Source organism: Psittacula echo (assembly GCF_963264785.1).
Source record: "Psittacula echo genome assembly, chromosome: Z".
NCBI classification, from domain to species: domain Eukaryota; kingdom Metazoa; phylum Chordata; class Aves; order Psittaciformes; family Psittacidae; genus Psittacula; species Psittacula echo.
This window is the reverse complement of record NC_137742.1, coordinates 93,786,481-93,799,066: the sequence shown is the minus strand read 5'-3', so window position 1 is coordinate 93,799,066 and position 12,586 is coordinate 93,786,481. Positions and strand designations below refer to the sequence as shown.

General features: G+C 38.7%; 1 protein-coding gene across 1 annotated transcript in view; it reads left to right on the top strand.

Moving 5' to 3' along the window:
• The window catches only part of RHPN2 (rhophilin Rho GTPase binding protein 2), a gene marked incomplete at both ends in the record, with an annotated part of 28,691 nt that overhangs the window by 3,544 nt on the left and 12,561 nt on the right, over positions 1–12,586 (top strand). Inside the window, 2 exons of the mRNA XM_080636778.1 lie at positions 6,944–7,059; positions 10,248–10,376. Coding sequence (XP_080492904.1) covers positions 6,944–7,059; positions 10,248–10,376 — 245 coding nt within the window. The remainder of the gene's footprint in view (positions 1–6,943; positions 7,060–10,247; positions 10,377–12,586) is intronic.

The window sequence follows — 12,586 nt, the reverse complement described above, 5'->3', positions numbered from 1 at the left end:
CAGCAACTGGTGAATCAACCATGCATATCCTGCATATCCATCCAAACTCTGCCCCACTCTTTCTTCCCTATGAGAGAGTTTGTGGTCAGCAGAAAATAATAACAAAACTAATGATAAGAGCAATTTGTTTCAAAAGTAGAGTGAGGCATTTAGACAGGAAGCATTTTTAACAGACCAACAGTAATTAAAGCAGGTCTGTCCTTGTGTGCCACTTGGCTTATGCGAGATGTTTCTCCCACCCTTGGGGAAGTTATTCTTTAAGCCTGTCATGGTTCTGTGGATTGCTTGGCCTCTCAGACCTCTTACTGGTTTTTTTAGTTGCTTTTGAGTTCGTGTGGGAGAAACAGATCTCTCTTTCAAGTTGTATTTCCTTTTTTTTTCTTTATTTCTTTTCCGTTTTCATTACAGCACAAAGAGTGAGTTTTCACAAATATCACCAAAACACATCAATATACAGAACTCAGGATGTTTATAAAGTAGTACTCATCTAGTCACAGGATCCAATGCTTGTGTGGTGATCTTTTAGTAGGACTATGCCTGCCCTGTGGTTTTGGGTTTGGGGGAGCACATAGAGATGACTGGTTGGGTAGGAGGGAACCGAGGAAGATAGATGTAGCAAGTTCTTTCTACTGTATCTTTCCTGTCTTGGTTTACTGCTTTGTAACACCTTACGCATACTGTAACTCCATAAATTCTCTCATTAGTCAGGAAGTTGCAATAAATGATAAGAAAAAGCCATAGTTCACTACTCAAGGTTGCCCTTTCTGTAGCTCTCCAAGCATCTGCTGGTACAGCAGCAAGCGTCTTGTCTCCAGTTTGTTTGTTCTGTCCACTGTGCTATGTAGAAGGAGAGGAACAGGCCAGCTAGCTTCAGGAATATTAAGATTCTGATCAGTTTAATGAAAATGCTGATTTTTCTTTTCTCTTAAAGCTTTGGTTCCAGTGGAGAGGCTAGATACTTATCATATAGACCAAGCTGATGATTCAGAAAGAAATACTGTATATATTAGTCCACTGTGTCAAGGGAAAAGGCTAAAAACAGAACACAAGTAGTTCCATATATGAAGCACCAGGCTGAAAATGATGATAGGTATGGTAACCAGCATGTGAATCAGCACTCCCATAATTAACTCTCTCCTTCCCCTCCTTAGCTTTTGGGGTTTCATCTGCAGGGCTTCCCCCCCTAACTGTGGTTGGTGTGTCAGTTTAGCAACCTGCTGCACCTGTGCTTCCACCATGGTTCAGCTCATGCGGTTCTTCTCAGTCACTGGTAGCCAGGCAACCATCAGCATTAGCATAGACACAGGAATATTTATTTGCCTAGTTGTTCTCTCTACCCTTGTCTGATGGGACAGAAACAACGCAGCGATGATTCATCCCCCCATCATGCCATATCCACTCATCATGTACAAACTCGTAAACCCTAAGACTGAAAGTAGGCCTTTGGGTGAAACTGAGAATCATTTGAAACTTGGTTGGTCAAGAGACAGACATCTGTGACGGAGTGCTGATTTTCATTTTGCTTAGTGAGCAGTGTGACAAGATGCAATATTGTCTAGAAAATATGTACATGGAATTTAATACAATAACTAGTTCTAGAATTTGTACTAATCTTTGGGGCCAGGCACTTAGAACTGTGAAATACTTGTTCATGGCACAAGTAGGCCAGGCTCTGGAAGACCAGGTCTCCCCCTTCCCCCTGCCTTTTTTAACTTGGATAAAACAACTACTCTTGAAAAACTTGAAATATTTAGCTAAAATTTTAAAAATTGAACTGGTAGAAACATGACAAGAGAAACTTTAATTATAGTAGTGCAAGAATGGAAATAAATATAATAATTTAGCAGGGCTTGGGATCAGTTCTAGAAATACTGGTGTGAATCATGTTGTTTACTACGACCGCTGTTGCAGACAAAGAAGTTGTGTGCATTAAGTGAAGTTGCACACACATTTAACTGTCTGGAGGATATGGCCATTTGTGTACACTGCTGTGCTTGACGGGCAGCACAGGTTGTGCTGGCTAGAAAGGAATGCTTTATTTTAAGTAAGAAGGCACACCCAGTTTCAACTCTGTGTCACCTTCAGACAGTGTGTGGCTCATCGTAAGAGTTCAAACCACTACTTCGTAACTCATATTTATGTTAATTTCAAATGCTTACTGCGATTACTCATTGTTTGGCAAACAGTCAAGGTTTTTGTGTCCTTTACAATTGGATTTCTGATACTAAAAAATACTTTTGTCTTGAAGAAAGAACTTCCTGGCATCCAAATTAAATACAACTGTTGCTTTATTTGGGACCCATACTTCTGACAGCTGTCTGCCCTCTGTGGCAGGCAATTTCTTAAGGCCTAAAGTTGGAAAAAAATGAAGATGCTGCCTATACCCCTTAAACTGCGGAGGATTTGAAAGCTCCTTCAGATAAGAGATAAGCACTGGGGCCTTGTGCAGAGGCAAGATGCTGTCTGTCCATAGCCAACCTGGGCTAGCTGGCTACAGGATTGCTTAGCTCCCAACTTTGTCCTCATGTAAGCTGTAGAATGAAATCTTCCTCCTCAATCCCATGTGAGTCCTGAACAGTCAGCCATTTCCTAGCTCTGCTTGAGCTCCTGCTGCTGAGCTGGCAGTGCTTGTCCTGACATTGACAGCATCATGCTGGGATCCCACAGGCACTCATAATACAACTGTTGGCCAAATAAGTGTGTGTGGGATGATGTTTATAAACTTAATAATAAACCCCAGTGGGATATCCTGCCACCAAAGCTCTGCATGTAGTTCTAACATGAGTATCTGTTTCAGGATGTTACCTTACTAGATATATAAATAATGTATGGCAAAAATCTGTAACTCCTGTGCAAGACTTGCCTCTGATAGTGACATAGAATCATAGAATAGTTAGGGTTGGAAAGGACCTTAAGATCATCTAGTTCCAACCCCCCTGCCACTGGCAGGGACACCTCACACTAAACCATGCCACCCAAGGCCTCATCCAACCTGGCCTTGAACACCGCCAAGGATGGAGCATTCACAACCTCCCTGGGCAACCCATTCCAGTGCCTCACCACCCTCTGAGGTGAGCTTCCCGATTCTGCAGTTCAGCATTGCTTTTCAACCAAGCAGGAAGAAATGAAATAACTAGCTAACTGAACCTTAGGTTTGAAAAAGCTTTTATTTGGCTCAGGAGCTAAGGATAATAATATTTGAGCACTTTCAACACTTCTTCATGAAGTGCAGCTGTGCTCTGAGGGGAGAAAAAATGCTGTAAAAGTGATAGCTGAGTTGACTATTTGAATTGTCTTCCTAGAAAAGTTGCTCAATTTACTTTTCACACAATCCCCAAATGCATGAAATGAAATCTTAAATCATACTCCACTCTTGGTAATTTTTCCAACTGCTTTAGAAATAACTATTCCTTTTTAACTATTTAATTCATGATTTTACTTGTAGCGTATAAGCCAGGATACAATCAGATTCACTTTCCAAATAGTCTTGGCTGAGCAAAGAAATAAACAATAATTAAATGAAGCATCTAGCTTCCTGTTGACAAGAATAAAACAGTAGGTGTGGAAACAGCTGGGAAGTTTGGCTGCCAGATATGGTAATGAACTGAACATTAACACTCAGTTCTTGGGACTGTCCACATGTAAAGAAATGCTGTTCGGGAAAGGGATCTTCTACATGGAGGAAAGCAAAATTAAGCACTTTGTTCAATGTGTCTGCTAAATAACTTATTAGTACAGAGAATATGTGCTTTACACAAGGGGAAATCTTCCCCAGATTTTGTATTTCCCATTCCTTTTTGCAAATACTGGTTATTTTCACTGTCCTCTATGCAGGATTTCTTCAGTTTTCTGGCAGCCTGATTACAATAAAGACTTTAGGCCTGCAAATGAACAGAGATTAGCTGAGTGTCCCCGTCCCTGTGCAGGAGATGTAAACAATGTTTTTCCAAAATGTAAAGAACGAGTTCCCTACAGGCCTTGAGAAGTAAAAGGGAGGTGTGTGCTTACAGCAGGTGAGCCTGTCCTGAAGAGAGTCTGTCCACAAGAAGCCTTTCATCCAGGAGACAGAAGTGCAGCACTTGCAGGCACACTGGAGGGGACAAGGATACCTCAGTCTGTCACTGCCTTGCATTAAAGCTTTGCATTAAAGCTTCATGCAGTGATTAGTGACTTGTCCCAAAATGCCAGGAAACATCTCTGCCACTTTTTCTCTTTGCAGAGTTTAAGATTGCTGCACATTTGCAATGGCCTTAACACATTGTGCATTGTGAACTTGTTTGATTTCTGGGCTGGAGCTTGGTCAAAGGTCTACTGAAATAAACACACTACTTCTGCTGAGCTTCATGGGCTTGGGAATCAAGCAATCCATCTTCCTGCAAGTTTCACGGAAGTAGAGCTGTAAAGAAGTATTTGAATGATGTCATGGAACTTTTTTAGCCCACAGGAAGGAAACGGAGTTCTGGAAAGAAGCTGCAGCTTTATAGAGAAAATGAAGACCAGGGCAAGTCAAAGATATTTTTAGGAAGGATGCTAGGATTCAGAGGTTGAGAAAGAAGTTGGAAGAAAGCATCACGGACCTGTACAGGGATGTAGAGGTGACAGGCTCAAGATGAGGATCAAGTATTCAAGCTGAATGCAAGCACCAAGAGGAGATAATTGTTGATGTTCAAATGAAAATGGCACAGGTAGAATGGAAGGAGAGAAGACTTTGAATACCAGTAGAACAGAAAGATTATATAGCACAAAGTGAATTAAAAACAAAGGAGGAAAAACAATGGCAGGCTGGAAAAGGAAGCAGGCTGAGAGCAGGAAGCAACTTGTGGATATAAGACCATGTTGTACCTTTAAGTTTGCCTTGCTTCTGTCTTTGTGTATGGGTAAAGGAGCATAAAATATTTTTTTAGTTAAAGGACTACTTTTAGTCTGAGATGAATGAACGAGTTTGCTACATGTGCATGTCCTCTCCAGTAAGAGCTTCACCTTCTATGCATTGTGCCTGCTGCCAGTGCTTTCTCAACAGAAAGAGAATATACTCTGCACCCAAGTTTTAGCTTCTGCTGCAACTGGTCTTTCAATCCAGAAACACTTCTGCACTAAGAGTAACATAATGTGGCATGCTTTTTCAAGTTGTCTGGCAAATGGTGCTGTTGAATATGTGAGCACAAACCTGTGATTTTACCTATTTATAACTTTTAACCCAAAAATTCAAATTAACAATATTGGGCTATGTGCTTTCTAGTTGAACTAGTGTAATCTGGATTGATCCAATCTTTTCTCTGTTGTCAAGTCAACTTGCTTTCACTTGCCAACCCAAATAAGAACTGAACTTTGAGTAGATTATGATAACTCCGTGCTCTATTTAAATACTAGGTTTTGTTGTGCTGGTATGCCATTGCCTGGCCACTTATAATTAGGGCTTGTTGAGAGACTTCTAAATGCTGTTATATAAAAACTCAATTTTTTTGAGTCAAAACTAAGAGGGAGAAGTCCAAAATAGTGCATAATTTAGTGGCTGGAGTACTTGAGGGAAGAACTGTATTGGACAGATCTGAGCCTTCTAATTGTGTAATGCACAATCCAGTAGGACCCTGACAAGTTTTGTAACGATACCCAACCAGGCCACTCAAAAGGACACACTTTAAGGGTAAGCGTTAAAACAGAGGGGTCTTATTAGCTTCGGAATCAGTAGTTAAGGCTGCAAGGAAGTGCTGGCTATAAATGGTATTCAAAGATATTTGAGACTCTAAAGTGGGGAGGAGGTGAGATATAAAAGGTAAAAAAGTGGAAATTAAACTTCTATTTAAGAAAGGTGTGACGGTCATGTTTCAATGACAAACATGCTGTCCTATTCATCCATAACAGTTTCAGCTTATCAGTGCTCATCAGAATACAATGGCTCAGTCCTGCTCAAACACAGGTTCCGGTCTGAGTCTTGTGCTTGTGTAAGGTATGCAAATACACAGGAGCATTCCTGTGAATTCTGGGAGTTATGCTTTACTTTACGGGCTTAATCTGATGAGTGTCTGAAGGTGTAATCATAATCTTACCCTGCCAAACTCCGTTACTCCATATCTCATTTTATCTTACTCCATATCATAGCATTCCATTTCCCATCTTACTTGATACTAAGCAATCAATATATAATATTTGTTTGGACAACAGGTAACAAGAAAAACTACTGGGCAGATGAATCATTCCATCTGGCACTCTGAGAATGTACAGATGAAATGACTTCTAAATGCTCATATTTTACATTTTTGGTGCTGTTGGGTTGTGTCAGGGTAGGCCTCAAGATCCAAGAGCATTTCCTGGGTGTGAAGAAGAGCTGTCCAGATAAGCAGAGATGTAAAGAGAGGAACACAGTGAAGGAGGGGTACTGAAGGTCTGAGCACCAGAAGAAACAAGAGCAGAGATCCTTAGGAAGGTTCTTGAGACTGTGAGCACGGGTGCCACGAAAGCTTGGTCTTGATAGAGTGGTATTTCAAGTCTGTATATATCCCAGTGTGGAACTCTGATATTTTGCAAAGGTTAAGCAGACACTTTGACTGGAGTTACTGCCTGGCCAGATACTGTTTCTGTGAAACCCGTAAAAACTTAATAATGCTCTGTCAAATGTGGTTATCATTGATAAATAACTTCAAAAAACATTTAGGGGAGAACAGGCTGGCTCACACATGTACATAAGCTTTAAAACAAATATTTTCTGCCTGGATTTTAATGTCAAATACTTTGGTCATGGTGTGCCTTTTGCTTTTAATGACCAAGTTTGAGAAAAGACACATTGTCAGTCATTCATCATTGATGTCAATCTCATTAATTTGTATCTAGTTAATTTGTATCCATACAGAACCCATGCTATTTATGTTCCTTCAAATTTAGCCTTCCTCCCTTTTCAGTCTCTTTCAACAGCAACAAAAAAAAAGAAGTGTTTCCTTAATTCTAGGGATGTAATCCTCTTGCTGAGACTGGACGAAGCAAACTGCAAAATCAAAGAGCTGTCCTAAACCAACAGATCTTAAAAGCAGTAAGAATGAGAGCTGGTGCTGAAAACCTTTTAAGGTATGTGTCATGACTTCCTACGTCTCTTGCCAGAGCAATATTATTTATTTAAGTCTCTTAGCTATTGGTTTTTCCCATTCTGCCTAACTGCTGCATAAATTACTGCTGGATGCTTTGTAAATCTCCCTTAAGTTTTTTTAATGCTGTACCTCTGTGGAGTCGTCACCTGCTATGAAGTACACTTCCAAAGCTGCTGTGTTGTAGCAAGTGAACTGAAGTTAGACTGTCTTGTGTTGCTCTGTTTGATAAGCTTTATTGCTAGTGATAATGGCAAGCGAATCTTCCTAAATATTGTGATGACTCCTTTTTACACTTTAAATCAAATGAAGGTATTGTTGCTATGCTGTTGCTTTTTTCAAGATCCTTCAGATTTGTGATCCATGGTGGAAAGGACTATCAGTTGCCATATTTATTCTGTGTAGTAGTGATACAGGAGTAGCAGGGTAGCACATGTCTTATTTGAGCTGCGTTACAGTTGCCACCAAATTCTCCTACAGTTTGAGGTAACTGGAAAAGACTTTGCCCTTCATCTATTATATTTTGTACACCAATTTATATATATATACATTTAAGATATAGTTTCTTAAGTGGCTGTCCCCATAGGAATAGCCTTATGTTGACCCTGTCTTCTACCCTGTGATTAACTGCTTAGCAAATAGAACTGTAGCTTTCCAACAGTCTATCTCTCTGTTACACAGAAAACCTGAAAATCTCCAGTAATCTCCTATAGTGTCTACTTCTCTGCAGCTTGAGCAACAACAGGACTCCAAGAACAAAAACCTAATCAATATACTTCCCATAGAGAAATGAAAATACTTGGATAAATTCGCTGTTCTTAAACTTGCCATTAATTGATAGGCAATCACCTTTGCCTGTTGCCTGCTTTTATCTCCAGTCTTGGCAAGAAAGGCAATGGGCCCAAAGCTTGCGTAGGTCTAGCCTCTGATTTAATTTTGCTTTGTTTTCTGGTCATTGACTTAAGGAATAAGACTTTGGGTCTTCTGCTATCCAGCAAAATTCTTATATGTGCTTTTGAAATTGAACACTGTATATTCAGTAGATATTTCTGCATGTCAGCTCAGGAGTGTTTTGGAAAGGCTAAAGAGATGACTAATATCTAATGTGAACACTGATTACGCTAACATCCAACTTAAAGATGTCCTAAAATTTGGCTGCGAAATACTGAAGTTGCTATTGGCAAAACTGGAACTGAGCCTGTTTGGAGAGCAGAGGATCAGACTTACTCTAAGCTGGATAGATCTAAGCTATTAATTAATCTAAATTAATTTATACTGTTAAAGCTCACTAGTTCTTTGAAAGAAGCAATTTTAAAAGTAACCCGACCACTAGATAGTTCACATGACTAGACGTATTTACAGGCTTCTAAGGAAAAGCCTAAATAAACAAGCTTTATGTTTTCAGATTCTATTTGCTTTTCAAGTGCTAAAAGAAGCAAACTGATTGCTGCTCACAAGGAGCCTCCTGCAATAGGATTTAAGGAAAAACTGGAAATGCAGGTTTCTTTACTTTTTGGCTGAAAGTAAATGCTAGGCTTGAAATAAATGATCCATCTAGCACAAATACTTTTGTTGTTAGAACTTCTGAAAGTCACCCTCTCCTTTTCATTGTCTTCTGTCTGGAATTTCTGAGTTAAAAGGGAATTCAGAGTAGGCTTATGTGGATCTTGAGGATATCACATTGCCCCTGTTGCTGTCTTTTGCTGTTTGTCCTTACAAAGTATGTCTGCAGTGCAAAAAACATGGAAGGGTAATCAAATAAACTCTAAACTGGCATTGATGTAGAGAACAATATAGTCATATTAGAGAAGTTCATCTGGATGGAATACTGGGGTTTCTGAAAAAATATTAGAATCCATCCTGTGGAGGATGATAAGCTAGACCAAACATGAGGCCTTAGCACCATACTTAAATGCTGAGATTGCGCAGCTACCTCTATGGTGATGCCTCTAGCTTCAGTCCACTGTGTATTTGTGTCCAGTTTGGCTTATGCAGGCCACAGATGTTAACATTGCTTAATTAAAGCAATCTCATGTATTCAATAAGGTACAGCATAGAAAACTGACATATTACACAGATTTATAATATGAAGTACAAGTTTACAATTTTAGCCTTGGAATAACTAGTTCTTCACCGAGGTGGTCTGTAAAATTGAAGGATTGTTCCAGTGGAGGCTGGATGTATGAGAGGCTTGTTCATAAATATTTATGAATGTGAGTTTTATCTTAAAGGTAAATGTAAAATGCTGCAAGCTTATTTTAAATTTGTTATGGTCTAATGCTTTGTACTGTCTAATATAGGGGTACAATATCTTAAGCCTGGGTATGGATCAAGACCTTTTGTCTTAAATTCATACCTGTGGCTATAGATAACGGTTTAATACTCTTGAAAGCAGTAATATTGTATGGAGAATCATGCTAGAAATAGTGAAATAATATCCTGAAATACACAAGTAAGAAATCACAAAAGTGCTCTGGGTTGCTAGATACCAATAACCAATGTGCTAACAGTTCAAAATGTTGTCATGTAAATGTATAAATGGCAAAGGAAACAAAAAAATAAAATCCTATTTGAATCTGACAAAATAAAACTACAGAGAGTTGTATTGCATTAAAAAGAAATATCTTTCTACCGGTATTTTTGGTTCTAAAACATTCTGTAGTAACAGTTTTGTGAGAAAGTTGTTTCCTTGTATTCGTATGATGAGAAGTCTCAACTTGCTTCAATTTATAATTCAGTTCATAATTCAATATATGAAGCGGGGAAGTACGTTTTGTAAAAATATCTCCTGACTCCCCCCTACCTCCACCCTCGTGTCATCTTCTATGAAAATATCACATAATCTGAAAAATAGGATAGTGATTCTGTTTAAGATGCTTTAGTATTAATGTATCTGAAAATGAGCCTGACACCCTAATCGCACTAAGAAACCTTTTGCACATAGAAAAACTTTTATGTATCTGCATGCTGTTATCTGGAAAATATCCTGTGCTTTCTCTTGACAGAAAAACCTAATAAATTCTGAAGTTCTTGGTCTTATAACATCTGTTAAGCAGATAAAAAGAAATAATCTTAAAAATGCTGAGAATGCCAGGAAGGGGCTCAACTGAGCTTAGGCACAAAACCTTTTCCTTAGCAAAAAAAAGGAATTATGTTTCTTTCTTCCTGCAGAGCAACCACCAATAACAAAGTAAGAGAGCAGGTACTACTGGAACTGAGTTTTGTAAACTCAGACCTGCAGATCTTAAAGGAGGAATTGGAAGGACTTAATATCTCAGTAGAAGTTTATCAAAACTCAGAGTAAGTATACAGCTAAGTTACTCAATTATTAACAGATCTTCTATTTACCCTTGGAAACAAAACTGTTTCTAGGTGAATGTGAATGCTGGACAACAATTGCGTGAAACAGCAGAGAGCTTGATATGAAGAGAACATATTTGATGGTAGATTTATTGACTAAGGGTTAGTCTGCATATTTGTCTTTCACTTGGGAAAGGTATGTACTAAGGTAATCCTTAGATATAGAGTTCCTTTGTGAAGCAGAGAATTGCAAGAACTGAAAGCTCTTGGGGCTGTATGGGGAGACACGTGGTCCCTAGCAGAATTTCCAGTACTAGAATTGGTTCAGTACATTCTGGAGCAAACAAACCTAGTGATCTAACATCTGTTCTCAAATGCAGTGAATGCAATAGTCCTCTCTTTAGCTGGAGAACACTGATTTGGAGTTCAAAGCAGACTTGAAGTAATATTTAAGGTGTGCAATTCAGTAATAGAAATCCATAAATTAGCAGATAAATTTTTAGTAGGTGAAATTGGACTTTTTCCAAGATGTTTTTACAACTTTAAAGAGCACACTGAACTTCAGATTGCAATAGATTCCTCAAAGAAAAAACTTCAAAGTTAAAGATTATTTATTGCCTGAATACTGCAGTGATTTCTCTATCTGGTAGATATCTTGTTGCTTCTAAAACTAAATGTTTGATTAACACTGGCAGCTGAAAACATAAATTGAAGCGCTTCATGTGATGCGTATATAGATGTATGGTATAATTTGGAGTCCCTCTTAGCACTGTTCTCAGGTCTAACTTCTAGGTGGACTGTAAAGAATTCTTAATGTAGAGTGACCAAGCACATTTCCAGTGATGTGTCTTTCAGCTGAATGATGACCTGATGTAACATATAATTTAATTTTTCTCAAAATATGCTGAATTTCCAGCTCTCCACCTCCATGACAAACTTTGACAATTATTTGATATGAAAATGTTCTGGGGTTTTTTTGGTTGGTTTTTTTTTTTTTTTTTCATTCAAGATTTTGCCAGGCTTCATAGATGTGTGAAGCGTAGAGAGCAGTATGAAAGTTATGGCTGCGTGCAAGGCTCCAGAAAGAATATTCCTTTTTCTAGCTAAGGAATATTTGAAATACTTGAATTCTCAATGAAGGGTGAGCAGTAGGTCAGACCCCAAGGCAGGTAGAAGCCTTGCAGTTAGACAGTCATTCTGTCTAACTTATTATTATAACTAATTTATCATTAGCTTTTTCTCTCCTGATCCTACTTCCCCAATCAGTTTTGAATGGTGTTTTACCTTTCTGGTGCTGTTCATTCCAAGCTCTAAATGCTTTTTATGTTCCATCAGCTAAAATAATTCACTCCCTCCATAACTGCTCTCCAGCCTTTAATAGCAAATAGCTATTAATAGTTGCTCTCTAAATCTATTGTGCATATAGTCATGAACATAAGGTCACGCCCATGGTACTGAATTACGCTGTATTGTGTTACACCAATCTGAAGGGTTGGCCTTCTGAGAACTTGCGCACATCTCAACTGAATTGACGCTATTTCTACTCATTTATGGAAACCCAGGATCACCTCCCTAACTGCAGAGCCCCCATTATGTTGACTGCAAAGGTGTGGCACCTTAGAAACTTAAAAAAATAGAAATTGAGTTCCTTTGAATGACAAATGCTGGTGTCCACAGGGACTGTGGGTGGTACTAGAAGTTGTTAAATCAGTAAATTAGGATTTCTTTTGCATGTATCTCACTTCCTTTTGGGGGAAAAGTGTTGATAAAATCTATTGTAAAAATGGTGGTGTTTCTTCTAAAAGCCTTATCAGAAATCAGATCATTTGCACTACCTGCAGTGGTATTTTGGCTCTGAATCATGGAAGTCCTCTTCAGGCTAACAGAGCCACTTTCTGGATCATGCTAAACAGTTTAAGGACTCCTCTGCTGAGGAAGCTACATTCCTATTCCCACCCTCCTGAGATGGAATTTCCACCAGTAAGAAAGTAATTTTGCTGATAAAACCATAAATGAACCACACCCATGGGATTTTGTAGTTGGTAATGGAATGCTCTAAACAATAATGAGACAGTCAATTAGTTTTTTCAGGAAAAAGTATGTTGGATAAACCTTGTTGTTGCCTGGTACTGACTCATTAAACCAACTCAACAAACTTGTATCTGGCAGCAATTCTGATATTTATTTATTTATTTGTTCATTTTTTATTA